We start from the raw sequence: 15095 nt of genomic DNA, 5'->3' as shown, positions 1-15095 counted from the left end.
GTAGTGAACAGGGGGTTGGCTGCTGCCACGCTTTACTTTTGGGAGTTTTTAACTACTGATTTTAACTTAGGCAAAAAAGTAACTAACTACTTGCTCAAGGGAACTTTAACTACTGGGTCAAGTATATCTCAGACTAGAATGAAAATTAACTACTCAGAACAGTAAACACGATGATGAAAATGAAAGCAACTTTGATTAAAACTAAAACTCAGAACAGTACAGCGAGAAATTTAAACTAAGCTAACACTTCGGAACTACGAAAGCAAGTAGACCGAGGAGATCCTCGGCGGGAAACTTAAGAATACGCCGACAAATATCAAGTATTCTGCAGCGCTCCTTCAATCGCCCTTTCTAACTAAGCATTACATTATCTAAGCTATCTAGGGAACTGAACTAGAGAGCTAAACTAAACAAAACTAAAGACGGAAAGTAAAGGATCCCCCTCCCTTTTTAATGTGGTGGCACATCCTCTATTTATAGGCTCGGCATGACCTCCAGCTGGATAACGATCTTGGCAGGGAATATTCACTCATGCTGAGAGTGAGCGACTCATTGATTGCTACGTGCTCTCCTTCTAGAATGACGACGCTTTTCAGTAACAGATTCGTGACTCAACTCCGTCCTTGCGTCTCATATATCAGCACGTGTCCCCTTCTAGAACGTTGTCCTTGATAACAGAATGATGTGCACCACCAGCTCATAGCCTCATGTGTCCTTCTTCGGGAAACAGTGGTCCCTTCCTTGACTGCTTGATTACTCCCCTTGATCAACTCCCCCGATATTTGGCCTTTTTCGCCTATTGTACTCACTTGATCAGTTTGGCCTTGTTGCCTTGGTCAAGCGGCATTCCTGCATATTTAATAACACTTGCTTTGCGCGATAAACTGATCAAGTAGCATATATTTTACTCCTAAATCGATGCATGAAATGAGCCTTATCAATAGACCTCAAGGAATTCATGATATTAGACAAAATAGTAAATTCATGGGCTCACTAATAAATACAAATGTCCTAGCCTGTTTGTCCATACTATATTTTTTCGTAAGTAATATTTAGTAATATTATAATTCAAAATTTACAAAGTATTAGATGCAAGTGGTACCATAATAAAGATTCGAATCGATTAGATATATATGGAACACATCAATAAAATTAATCCGACCTAATTTCACGTTCCTCCACCTACCCAACTAACTTGCCTAATTTAGAGTAAAATAAAGTAAATCAATTAGTAGTATAATTCTTATAATCTCTACACAAATTAGGAGTAATGACAAATTAATCCGACCTCATTTCACATTCCTTCACCTACCCAACTAACTTGCCTAATTTAAAGTAAAATAAAGTAAATCCATTAGTAGTATAATTCTTATAATCTCTACACAAATATAGGGAGTAATTAATTTGAATTTAGTGTTTCCGGTATTAAATAATCATTTAAAGGACATGAAAAATGAAGTTAGGTATTTCAGTTATTTTTCACACTTTTCACTTGTCCAAAAACAGCCTGCGACACGCGGCTGAGCAGAACCGCTTCCAGCTCCTTCCCTAGCAGCGCCGCCCCTGACATAACCATCCTAATCGAGCTCAGGTCGAAGTTATCCCCCAGCGAAATTATTAGTGACATAGATGTTTCATATTTTCATTAGTGTCATGGTAGAATGTGTCGCAGAATTATTTCACCTACTGACATAGATCAATTATGTCTTGAAGTAGTCTTTTCAATTTTAGTTATATTATAATTCAAAATTTACAAAGTATTAGATGCAAGTGGTACCATAATAAAGATTCGAAGTGACATAGATGTTTCATATTTTCATTAGTGTGATGGTAGAATGTGTCGCAGAATTATTTCACCTACTGACATAGATCAATTATGTCTTGAAGTAGTCTTTTCAATTTTAGTTATATTATAATTCAAAATTTACAAAGTATTAGATGCAAGTGGTACCATAATAAAGATTCGAATCGATTAGATATATATGGAACACATCAATAAAATTAATCCGACCTAATTTCACGTTCCTCCACCTACCCAACTAACTTGCCTAACTTAGAGTAAAATAAAGTAAATCAATTAGTAGTATAATTCTTATAATCTCTACACAAATTTGGAGTAATGACAAATTAATCCGACCTCATTTCACATTCCTTCACCTACCCAACTAACTTGCCTAATTTAAAGTAAAATAAAGTAAATCCATTAGTAGTATAATTCTTATAATCTCTACACAAATATAGGGAGTAATTAATTTGAATTTAGTGTTTCCGGTATTAAATAATCATTTAAAGGACATGAAAAATGAAGTTAGGTATTTCAGTTAATTTTCACACTTTTCACCTGTCCAAAAACAGCCTGCGACACACGGCTGAGCAGAACCGCTTCCAGCTCCTTCCCTAGCAGCGCCGCCCCTGGCATAACCATCCTAATCGAGCTCAGGTCGAAGTTATCCACCAGCGAAATTATTAGTGAAATAGATGTTTCATATTTTCATTAGTGTGATGGTAGAATGTGTTGCAAAATTATTTCACCTACTGACATAGATCAATTATGTCTTGAAGTAGTCTTTTCAATTGATGTTTCAAAGCTAATAAAGATGATTTTTATATTTCTACGGCTAAGGGCTATATTAGTAAATTCAATGTAATTTAAGATTGAAATAGTTTTGCACATATTATTATCACTAAATTTTTCATGATAATAAAACAGTCATTTTCAACCTTAATTCAACGGGCCCTTGCCCATTATACGAGTCACACATAAAATTTAACCAACAAATCAAAAACTACATTAGGCCATTAAATGCACTATGAATGCCCCTATCTACCAATTCAAACATACCCTTATCTATTTATACATATATAAAAGGCGAGTTTTGACCTTCTTTGAAATATTTATAAGTTTTGGTGTTATTATGCAATATTTATAAAGTTATGGAATGAATATGGATATTTATGAAATAATTAATTCCTTGTAATAGCCATTACATGCGTTTTTAGAGTAATTGGTATAAATTGAGCCGTTATCTATAATTGCAACATTATTTATTGATTAATGGACATCTAAATTTTGCATATATTATATTGAAAGGTCAAATAAATTATGACACATTATAGCTGATTAAGAGCATTAAGTTGTGCATATATAATGATTATATTGTTCACTAGATTAAACGCTATTTATAATTATTTATATTTTATTGTTATTAATTAATTTAAAAAATTTAAAGGTCAAATAAATTATGACACATTATAGCTGATTAAGAGCATTAAGTTGTGCATATTATAATTATTATATTGTTAACTAGATTAAACGCTATTTACAATTATTTATATTCTATTGTTATAAATTAAAAAATTGATTGGTGGAGTCATGGCTTTATCAGAATCTTTTTTTAATAAAATGAAATGTATATTTTTATTTTTTTCCCTTCTATTTCTATAAATTGATAAGTAACGAAAAAAATAATTTATGTACATTAATTCTTGATATCATATTGGGTGCTACATACAAATGATAAATGTTATTATGTCCACAAGATTATAATATGAATATTTAGTATATATAAACGTAAAGTAACTGTTAACCAATTTATGGTTGCTAATGGGTGGGTTTCAAATATTTTTTGCCTATAAATATGTACTATGTCATTTGCACTCTTATTAGTCACTTCCTTCATGCTTTTTCCCATTGCATAAAAAATCGGTAGGGTTCTTACTCTTTTACTAATAGTCTTATAGTAGCATATTCTTATTCATCTATTTTATCTATTTTTTGTATGATTATTATTATTATGTTACTATTATTATTGCGATCTTACTGGAGGAATAAAACTAAAAACCGTGGAATTCAGCATAACTCCGTCAACAGAGACGGAGTAACGAAAAGGTGGTGAATATGTAACTCCGTAAACGACTCATCTATTTTATCCACTCTTTCAGTGATGTTAGTTCATATATATATAAGCTTTTTATGTTAGTTTGTTTAATTTTTTTATTAATTTAGTTTTATTTTTATTTTTTTGTCTTACTTTTTTTATAATAAAGAAATAATAGAAGTTGTATCCATAACATTTTGAAGTTAATGCTTTGCACATTCGTAGCCAATTACGTCACTTCCATAGTTTTTAAAGTAAGAAAACACTCAAAGTTGACGAAATATGGCAAAGAAGACGAAGAGCAAAAGATATCACATTATTTTCGCATTATTTAGTTTATTTACAATTCCAAAATAGTAGAATGAATATTTTGGGTTGCGCATAGCGCAGGGTTAACACTAGTTTTATATAAAAAAAAATAACCCTCTCAATCTCAACTCCTATTGGTAGTGCATAGACATCTCCTTCGCCACAACCAGAAATCAAAGATGTACGGAACAATATCCGATGAGAAGACGGTTGACGTACCGGCAACCGAAGCGTGGAAGCTCTACAGCACTCTCCAGCTCCCCAAAATGGCGTTGGAAGCCAACTCTGACCTCGTCAGCTGGATCAACGTCGTTCAAGGCGACGGCGGCGCCGGAACCATTCTCGAGGTCATTATCCATTCAGGTACCATCCACATTCAATTCAATTAAATTCCGCTAGATTTATGTAATTATCCTCATTAATTTAATTGATTAATTGAACAGGGATGGGAGGGGGATTGAAATCCTTCAAGGAGAAATTCATGGTGGTGGATCACGAGAAGCGTGTGAAGGAGGTAGAGGTTGTGGAAGGTGGATTTCTGGATCTAGGGTTCACGCTGTATCGTATAAGATTCGAAGTGATAGAGGTGGAGGGAAACGAGAAGCAGTGTATAACTCGATCTACGATCGAGTACGAGCTCAAAGAGGAAGCTGCAGCGAATGTTGCGCTCGTTTCCATTCAACCATTCACTAATATCATGCAACTCTCTGCTGAGTATTTGCTCCGAAACAATGATAATTGATCAACTATTAGCCGCAACAATGACAATTGATCTACTATTAACTCGGGGATGTGTGTTTTACTTTCATGATTACTAAAATAAATTTCTATCCTCCTACTATATATCTCTGTATTTCATTTTCTCTTTTCCACGCTTTTAATAACAACAATAAATATGAATCTTCATATTTTATCAATTCATAACTATGAAATCTTGAAAAAGCCGCCACAAGAAAATCCTACTCCCTCGGTTAGCTATTAAAAATCACACTTTATCTGCCATGAATTAAAAAAATGTTAATAGAAAGTGAATTGAAAAAATTTAATGAGATGTAAGTCATACTCTTTGATAAGCTCGGATTTTGTACTATTTTAGGGCCTTTATTAGGTCCATTTTGATTATCAATGTTGCATTACATGTCCAATAATTGCATATTTTATCTATTTTGATATTTTGACGTGTTTTGTGAGAAATGTGTAAATTTAAGCCTAAAAGATAGCTAAAATTCAAAGATGGAAATATGGAGCATTCAACCCGCCCAGTGGACCGCTGAACAAGTAGCGGTCCGTTTCGGGAAAGTTGAACTGAAAAGAAGAACACGTCTTGCGACCGTTGGGGTGTATGCAGTGCCCGCTCTAGAAGAGTCCATGAAGTGTGGTGAGAATAGCAAAAGTGCTCGTGAGTGCTTCTGGTGTGATGCTAGGTCGAGATGCCAAGTCCTATGAATCCACTAGATCACTTGGTCTAGGAACTCAAGAGAACACGGAATGCTCTGTCGTTGGGCACACTAAACTCCCCTTCAGAGACCCCTCAACCCGAATACTATGGATTAGTATAGAGAAGCAGGGGTCGATCCCACGAAGATGGACACGTAAGAAAGCATTTAGAAACTTTGGACAAGGGCGGCTGCTGCCACGCAAACTGGGTTGAGGTTTAACTACAACTAGACCTAGGCAAGAAATGTAAACACTAGACCTAGGAAACTGTAAACATGTTGAGATCAAACATCATCAAGACTACGGGATATTAAATTCCCTTCCTAGACCGTGTAAACGGCTACCCAATAGAACCAGACAGGAAGCATATAACAGTGGGGACCGTAACTCCAGAATTAGCAAGTACGGCAGAAAGGCTGCAAATAACAAACTGAAACTCTAACTAACACCGACATGCATCTTTATAACTGAATCAAAAACGAAGATGAAGAAAACAGAGCACGTACCTAGATTCGAACAGAATATAAAAGTTGGGTCGTCGGGAACTTACAACAAACCGAAAATAACACAAATCTACATATACTAGACGGAATGAAATGAAAACACGAAGGATATGCATAAATTTAAACCAACTCTACTCAGATTTACGTCGGATGCTTAATCCGCTCCGGATCCAAGCGATCCGAACCAAACAACAACCTCAATCAACTCCATATCTTCCGATCTAACAGATCTACTCCGATCAACACCGAATTCAAACGATTCCAATCAACTCAGCTACAACACCGAATTCAAACCTCCGATTCAACCACCAACAAACTCTGATCAACCTGATCCAGCCATTACTCTGCACAGATTCAGTGAGCAATTGCGAAACGCATCCAACACAAGTAAACTAACTCAAACTCTAGAAAATCACAGGAATGAAATCAGAAATCAACATCAACGACATAACAGAAAATTAAACTTGCATTAAACACAAAAATATTCGGTAAAAACAGAGAGCCGAGCTCCGAACAGCGAAGCTCGGTGAAATCCACAAAATACGAGAAATAAACTGAAAATTGTTTCTTCGCCCTCGACAGGACGGTGTTACACCCAGATGGAACTAAAATAAAAAAGGAAGTGAACCCATCCGTGAACCCCCGAATTTCTGAAAGATAACCCAAGTGTGTAAGAGAAAAGTGAGCTCCTAGCTACAATCCGTAACGAGGCCTCCACCGAGAAGGTCCCTCTAGAATGCGTGCTTCCTTCCTTATATAGGCGCAAACATAATCTTCTAGAAGCCTTCGTAGAAATCTCCATTCTACCCTTCAGCTCCGAGATTTCCTCCGTCTTGCAATTTTCCTCCACAATGCTCATTTCTTCGCCAGTTTCTTCGGACATGTGATTGTCCTCTTCTTTTCCTGGACCTGGCGAAATTCTTCTACACACCTGGCTTAAAACGTGTGTTAGACCCAGTAAATCCACGAATTTATCCCCTAGACCTATGCATGAAATTAGCCTTATCAAACTGCTCACACTTAAACCATGCTTGTCCTCAAGCATAAAAGACAAGAAAAAGGAATAAGGTGAATTTCAATGCATGGTTCCCAAGAACGACTCTACCAGCAAAACACAAACAAAGCACCGACTCCTAGACCTAGACAACTACAAACTCACAAAAGAAAACAACATACAAGGAAAAACAAAACACAACAGATAAGCATGAACTAGTTTCAACTTTTAGGCGATCGTCCCCACAAGCGTAAGTCCTATCCGATCGTCTACAGTCTTCAAATCCTCCCCCTTCCCTCTTCTACCTAAACGATCTGTCAGTTTGTCAAGATAGCCTATTGATTTTCCAGCAGTTAGGTTCGCTCGACCACTCATTCCTCACCAGGAATGTTAGGATCGAAACGCTCCAAAGTTAAAGTTACACCACTGATGCGTCGGGTTATGAGAGTTTCTCCTTCTTACTACTCCCTTTCCCTATTGATTTCCTGGGTCAGGTTGCGATTGCATTCCTGCTCTATTTTTTTTTCTATATATATATCCCTTTTTCCCCTGGACTTTGTCCAGCTTATAGCTCCTTTTCCTGTTCTATATTTTTTCCCCTGGACTTCGTCCAGCTTATACCTCCTTTTCCTGGACTTCGTCCAGCTTATACCACCAGTTCCTGGACTTCGTCCAGCTTATACCTCCATAACCCATTTTTTCTCCTTTATACTCTACTCCCTAAGCATCAAGTGGCAGCCCATTTTTACATGTTAGCTCAAAGTGTTTAGGCTTATAACTCGCTCTTATAGTAGGGCTGCACAGCTAGGTTATCTAAGGCCTTTTCTATCATCCTTACTTCATTTAGACCGCTTTTAGTTTATTAAGGAAAAATGCATCAAAGTTGACATGTATCATATCTTCAATCGCTCTCACTAAGGGAATCTTGCCTTATTATCTCACTAGCTCATGCAACACACAAAAACGCTAGACCTAGAGACTCTAAGACTCCTATTTACAAAAACAAATACTGCACTTACTCCCTCCCCCTCCCACTTCACTCATGCTTGTCCCCAAGCTATCCTAGTGAAGTGGGGAAATAGGGAAGTATGAACAGTACAAAACAGACCAAACAACACAAACAAACAAACAACGTGCATAAAACAAAACAAACTTCTCACACTTAGCCCTTGACCGTACAACGGGCTAAGTGGGAGAAGGCGCAACAAACAAAACCAAAACATGCAAAAACAGAACAACCCCTTCTCACACTTAGACCAATGATTGGGCTAAGTGTGGGAAGGTGCAACACATATATACAAAATAGAGCATGCTGGTCACAGACAAACACAAACAGAAAAGGAATGAAAAACGAAACAAATAAAAGAAGGAAAAGTAAAAGTTACTTGGCTCTGAGGGGGGGTCAATTCGGGGTCTGGCCCCCGCGGGAGCCAGACTTGGACGAGGCGGATGGTTGGGTCACTCTAGCTTTCTTCTTTGCCGGCGAATCCGTCTGTGCTGTCATCTCCTCACTCTGTCTAGGCACTGACTTTCTCACGGTCAAGGGTTTAGTCGCGGGCGGGGCAGTCAGAGGCTTCGTCGGCTGGCAAGGCTTCTGGAGAGATAGACTTCCTTGCCCTGGCAGTTTAGAAGCGCTGCCAGGGCCAGGAAGCAACTTCGGTGTCACGGGGAACTTCTCTTTATACGTTGCTGCACGCTTGGGGTCAGTGAACTTCCTCATTGCATCCAGTAATTCCTTGGTTAACCAAATTTCTGTATGCTCGAAATTGAGCTCTTCTTCAAGTTTCTCTTCGGAGTCGCTAGATCCAGAAGGGCTATCAGACTCGGCAGCATATGGAACCTTTGCGGGTGGAGGAAGAGAGGTTTCAACAGATTTTCCTTTCGATTTCTTGATCAAGGAAGGAGCGGCCTGCTTTCCCTTCCTTTTTCTTTCAGCCGCCTGGCGGCATTCTTCCTCGTCACTCTCCCCACCACTGGGTCAAGGAGAGATGTCCTGCTCACGGGCTGCGGTCTCTGGACCCAGCGCTTCTCCTTCCGTCTGCTGGACAGAGTCATCAATTTCATCTATCAAGCTCCAGCGAGCTTGTCTCCGGGCTTCCCTTTTATTTACCGGTGAAATCGTCCCCTCCGGGACATCAGTCAAATCCACGACTAGATTTACCCTCCCATCGACGAGTTCCTGTACATCTTCAGTAACGAGGGCCTCTCCCTCCTCAGACAGCATAGGGGTTGCCCCCGTGATATAAACAGGGGTTTCCACCCCAACCAAATCTTGTTCATTGTGGGTCTCAGTACCCACAACCTTTTCAGGGGTCCTCCACTCATCATCGTTCTCAACAGAGACTTGGGCCTCATCGCCCCCAACTTTTGCTAGGGTTCCCCCCTCAGGATTACTAGTAGACAAAACAGCGGATACACCCACACTTTCTGACACAACACGGGTTTCTCTTTCAACGACATCAATAGCAGCAATAACAGGGGTTACCCCCTCAGATGCACCATCAGCAGTAATGGCAGAGGTGTCCCCCTTAGAAATATGGTCTAACCTTGGTTCATTGACAGCTAAAAGCTCCAAACCCGTAGCCAGATCCTCTTCCTCCTCAGGTACGTTTGCGGTGGTTGTTCCGGCTGCACTGGTGGCTGGTTCGGCCATCGAATGTACGGCCTCCGGTTGGGGTTTCGCAGTCTCTGAAACTTGTGGTGGTGGTGGTGCAGTGGTTTTCCCCATCATAGTGGTGAGCATGGCGAACGCCTTCATCGCCACCTCTGGCCCCCCAAATTTCTACAATAGATCGGCCATGAACGACGCTGCGTTAGATTCGGCGGATCCAGAGGTGCTTCCTGTGTTTTGTGTGTTCTCCATGGCGGAATCTGTAGAATTTCGCAAGAACTCGGAAGAAAAAATCTCATCGATTAGGGTTAGAGAGAGAATTTAAGAGAGAAGATTTGGGGATTTTTTTCGTAGAGAGAGTGAGTATGATATGGAAAATAAAAAAAAAAGAACACGGTTATAGCCTGTAGGTATGGGAAAGGACGGTTTGCAGGTGGTTGCAGGCGTGACGCGAGCGACCGTACGCCTCCCCATAAAGTTACCTTTTGAAATTCGAACCGGTGCTAACTCCCTCCAAACTTTTACTCCTCAACTCTCTGCCCCATGTGAATACGCTCTGCAATATCACACTTAGAAAAACATCAAATTGAAAATGAAACGCCAGACTCCAAGGTCAAGGATATGACAGTAAAAAAAAATCCCTAAGGAGTCTGGAATTTCGAAAATGTTTTTGGAAGATTGTTTTTTTCTGATTTGTTTGGGTTTTCTTGATTTAAGGAAATCAATTAAATATTTACACTTCCTTTCAAGTACTCTTGAGATTCCCTGGGTCAGGGCATGGAGAAAAACTTCTCAATTTACTTGACCCAGGATTTCTTCAAGAACACTACCTTCCTAGATTGGTTAGGCGATATCCAGGAGTGCGCGTAGAGGCACTTCGTCCACTACACACAGCTCCGAGTTATCCCGAAATACCTTCACATGATGACCATTGAAGAGGAAAGGCACAGAATTCGAGGCGTCTCCTTGGATCTCTACTGCTCCATTTGCGCGATGGCCAACGATAGTATATGGTCCGATCCACTTGGACTTTAGCTTTCCAGGCATCAGCTTAAGCCTGGACTGGAACAGAAGAACTTTCTGCCCAACTTGTAGTTCCTTGGTCCGGAGATTCTTATCATGCCAGAGCTTGGTCTTTTCTTTATACCACATCGCGGACTCGTAAGACTCAAGCCTCAATTCTTCCAACTCATGGAGCTGCAATTTCCTCTCTTCCTCACAAGCTTGAGGATTCATGTTAATCTCCTTGACCGCCCAGTATGCCTTATGCTCCAGTCCAACTGGCAAGTGGCACATCTTGCCGAACACTAGCCTGTACGGAGACATCCAAATAGGCGTCTTATATGCTGTCCTGTAAGCCCATAATGCGTCGTCAAGCCTCTTACTCCAGTCTTTCCTTGACGGATTCACTGTCTTTTCAAGTATAGCTTTGATCTCCCTATTTGATATTTCCGCCTGGCCATTAGACTGAGGATGATAAGGTGTAGACAACCTGTGGTGGACTCCATACTTCTTCATCAGAGCTTCTATCGTACTGTTCCGGAAGTGAGTTCTTGATCCGTAATAACAGCCCTAGGAACACCGTACCTGTTAAAAATGTTAGCCCTAAGAAATTTTGTCACCTCACCAGCTTCGCAAGATGTGGTAGCTTTTGCCTCTATCCATTTCGAAACATAATCCACCGCCACAAGTATGTATGCATTCCCATATGAAGATGGAAATGGACCCATGAAGTCCATTCCCCAGACGTCGAAAATCTCACAAACGATGACAGGGATTTGCGGCATTTCATCTCTTCTGGAGATTCCCCCAGTCTGTTGACACCTTTCACAATTCTGACAGAATTCGAACGCATCCTTATGCAAAGTAGGCCAGTAAAACCCACTGTCTAATACCTTCCTCGCGGTCTTCCTTGGTCCAAAGTGACCTCCACACGCTAGAGCGTGGCAACGATTCAACACATCCCTTTGTTCCCACTCTGGAATACATCTCCTAATTACTTGGTCAGCTCCCATCCTCCATAGATACGGGTCGTCCCAAAAATAGTACTTGGCTTCGCTTTTCAGTTTCATCTTCTGGGCCCGAGAAATTTCTTGGGAACTGGGCACTTCTCTGGTGACCGAGTAATTTGCTAGGTCTGCGAACCACGACTCAGCGTTTATCTGGCATTTTCCTTTTTTAGCATCTCCTGGACCTGTTACTGCCATTATCTCTTCCCAACTGATAGGTCTGAGCGAACTTTCCAGATAATATAGATGTTCCTCCGGGAACGCATCAGGTATTGCTTCGTCTGTTTCTCTCTGGTAATTGCGACTCAAGTGGTCGGCTACCTTGTTCTCTGTTCATTTCTTGTCTCTGACTTCCCAGTCAAATTCCTGTAAGAGTAAAACCCAACGGATTAACCTTAGCTTAGACTCCTTCTTCGCCAGTAAGTACTTTATTGCAGCGTGATCGGTGAAAACTATCGCCTTAGACCCCAGCAAGTACGGGCGAAACTTCTCAAATGAGTACACAACTGCCAACATTTCCTTCTCCGTGGTGTCATAATTTTTCTGGGCCTGATTGAGAGTTTTTTACGCATAAAAAATCACGTAGCTTTTCCCATCGACTCTTTGACCTAGCACCTACTGCGTAATCACTTGCGTCGCACATTATTTCAAAGGGTAGATTCCAGTCGGGTGCTCTAATAATGGGAGCAGATACTAGTCTATCCTTCAACAGCTGAAAAGCCTTTTTGCACTCCTCATCGTTATGCAACAAGTGAGTGAGTGGCTGAGCAATCTTTGCGAAATCCTTTATGAACCTCTTGTAGAATCCAGCATGCCCTAGGAATCCTCTTACTTCTTTCTGATTTGTCGGGTAAGGCAGTTTTGAGATCACATCAATCTTTGCTTGGTCTACCTGTATACCCTTTCTGATACCACATGCCCTAGGACAATTCCTTCTGGGACCATAAAGTGGCATTTCTCGAAATTCAAAACCAAATGCTTTTCCTGGCACCTCCTCAACACTATATCCAAACTTGCCAAACATGAGTCAAATGAATTCCCGTACACAGTGAAGTCGTCCATAAAAATCTCAATGCAATCCTCTAGGAGATCCGAGAAGATACTCATCATACACCGCTGAAAAGTGTCTGGCGCATTGCACAGACCAAACAGCATCCTTCTGTAAGCATACGTTCCTAAGAGACACGTGAAAGTTGTCTTCTCCTAGTCCTCGGGATCCACGTAGATTTGAAAATACCTACTATATCCGTCTAGGAAACAGAAATATTGCTTGCCCGCCAACCTCTCCAACATCAGGTCAATGAAAGGCAGAGGGAAATGGTCTTTCTTAGTCGCTTCATTTAACTTCCTATAGTCAATGCACATCCTCCACCCAGTAACTAGTCGGGTGGGCACCAACTCATTCTTGTCGTTCTTGACCACCTGTATTCCCGACTTCTTTGGAACCATATGTACTGGACTCACCCATTCACTGTCTGGTATGGAATAAATGATACCTAGGGAGAGTAGCTTCAATACTTCCTTCAACACCTCCTCCCTCATGTTAGGATTCAATTTGCGTTGAGGATCTCTGTAGGCTTTTACTCCCTCTTCTAGCCGAATGTGATGCATGCACAGATCTGGACTGATTCCTACCAAATCAGAGAGTGTCCACCCAATAGCCTTCTTGTTCCTCCGAATTACCTTCAGCAGTTCCTCTTCTTGTCCCTCGGTCAAGCTAATGTTAATAATCACAGGGAAAGTTTCATTCTCCTCTAGATACGCATACTTGAGACCTGGTGGAAGTGTTTTCAGTTCTTTCTTGGGGACATCTTTTTCCTGGGGTAAGGGATTTTTCTCTGTCGACTCAGTTGCTATTCCCTTTGTAGACTCAGTAGAACTTTCAATGCTCGCCACATAAGGTGTCTTCCTTGATCTAGCTAGCTCCGGGTTCGTGCAGAATTCCAGAATTGATTCGGCTAACTCCTCATCTGATAACTCACTCGTGTTCATTGCTTGACACCACCCTGCTACTTCTCTATCAATAGCATGACTCATCTCAGAATTCGCAATCTGCTCCTGCATTAATTCGGTCTCAAGATATTCCTGGACCAAGGGGTTAATAACATCTATAGCATGCAAATTTTCAACGTCAAGAGGTTTCTTCATTGCCTCATCTATGCTGAATGTATATTTCTCCCCATTGTAATCAAGGAAAATGGTGCCATCAAAGACATCAATGATAGTCTTAGCGGTACGTAGGAAAGGTCTCCCTAAAAGTACTCCGCCAGACTCTGCAGACGCACTATCACTCATCTTAATCACATGGAAATCAGCTGGGTACAAGAAGTTGTGTACCTTTACTATCACGTTCTCAAGCTCTCCTTCAGGACAAATGCATGACATGTCTGCCAATTGGATCACAACTTTCGTGTCCACCATGCCTACCCCTACTAACTTCTTGTATATAGAAAGTGGTAACACATTTATGGATGCACCTAAGTCACACATAGCATGTTCGATTTTTACATCACCAATAGAGATGGGCAAAGTAAACATACCTGGATCATTGCATTTCGAAGGCATCCTCCACTTCTGAATTACCGCGGACACATTCTCGCCTATCAGAATTTTTCCACTAGGTCTCACCTTACCAGCTATAAATTCCTTGATGAACTTGCTAAACACTGGCAATTTCAGAGCTTGTAAGAATGGTAGATTGATTTTCAGCATTCCAAAAATGTCCATAAAATCTACCGGCTCATCCTTCTTTTTCTTTACTTCCCCTCGGCTTGGGAATGGTTTCGGTCGCTTCCCTGTTCCTGTAGAGCTACCGGCCGAGAAATCTTCGACTTTTTTCTTCTCCTCTTCCCTTACCAACTCTGGCCCTGGATCGAGGAAAAATGGTTCAGTTTCTCTAGGCAATGGTTTCTCCAAATCTCCTGCCCTGAGTTCATCTCTAATCATGGGATTGTTTGCAGCCAAGTTCCTCGGTCTAGAGTTTATACCCTCTGTCTCCTTGCCCTCGGTGGGATCTGTGACTTCCTTCGGTCTCATTGCTGGGCCTTCGTACCCCTTCCTAGACCTTAAGGTAATTTGGCTAATATTGGCCCTATCAGGCAGTTTTACTGAGGTAGGAATTTTACCCTCATTACCTCACATGTCACTCAAGGAAGTAGCAATCTGTGACAGCTGCATTGCTAACATATCCATTGCCGCCTTTTGTTCTTGCTGAGCATCCTGAAGCTTGTGGACTACGTCATTGTTCGACTGTAAGTTGTTCTGCATGTGCTACTGAGAACTGATGAGGTCGTGCACCATTTCATCAAGATTCCTTGGTGGCTTAGAACTCGGCTGACTGGGGCCGGGTCCTGC

At 40.8% G+C, this 15095-nt stretch overlaps 1 protein-coding gene across 1 annotated transcript; it reads left to right on the top strand.

Moving 5' to 3' along the window:
• The first annotated feature begins 4366 nt into the window (after window positions 1-4366).
• On the top strand, window positions 4367-5111 carry LOC121800502 (norbelladine synthase-like). The gene is made up of 2 exons (XM_042200067.1): window positions 4367-4550; window positions 4631-5111. Exons 1-2 carry the CDS (start codon window positions 4367-4369, stop codon window positions 4927-4929), a joined length of 483 nt encoding a protein of 160 aa, XP_042056001.1. The 3' UTR covers window positions 4930-5111.
• Window positions 5112-15095: the final 9984 nt, after the last annotated feature.

This window comes from Salvia splendens, chromosome 4 (assembly GCF_004379255.2).
Source record: "Salvia splendens isolate huo1 chromosome 4, SspV2, whole genome shotgun sequence".
NCBI classification, from domain to species: Eukaryota; Viridiplantae; Streptophyta; class Magnoliopsida; order Lamiales; family Lamiaceae; genus Salvia; species Salvia splendens.
The sequence above is the reverse complement of the archived record's forward strand: the minus strand, read 5'-3'. Positions and strand labels throughout refer to the sequence as shown.

What these genes read in the sequence shown, in the direction of transcription:
- LOC121800502 (XM_042200067.1), top strand. Translation starts at nt 4,367, where the DNA reads ATGTACGGAACAATATCCGATGAGAAGACGGTTGACGTACCGGCAACC. An exon ending in CGAGGTCATTATCCATTCAG is followed by an intron (nt 4,551 to 4,630) that starts GTACCATCCACA and finishes TTAATTGAACAG; the next exon opens with GGATGGGAGGGGGATTGAAA.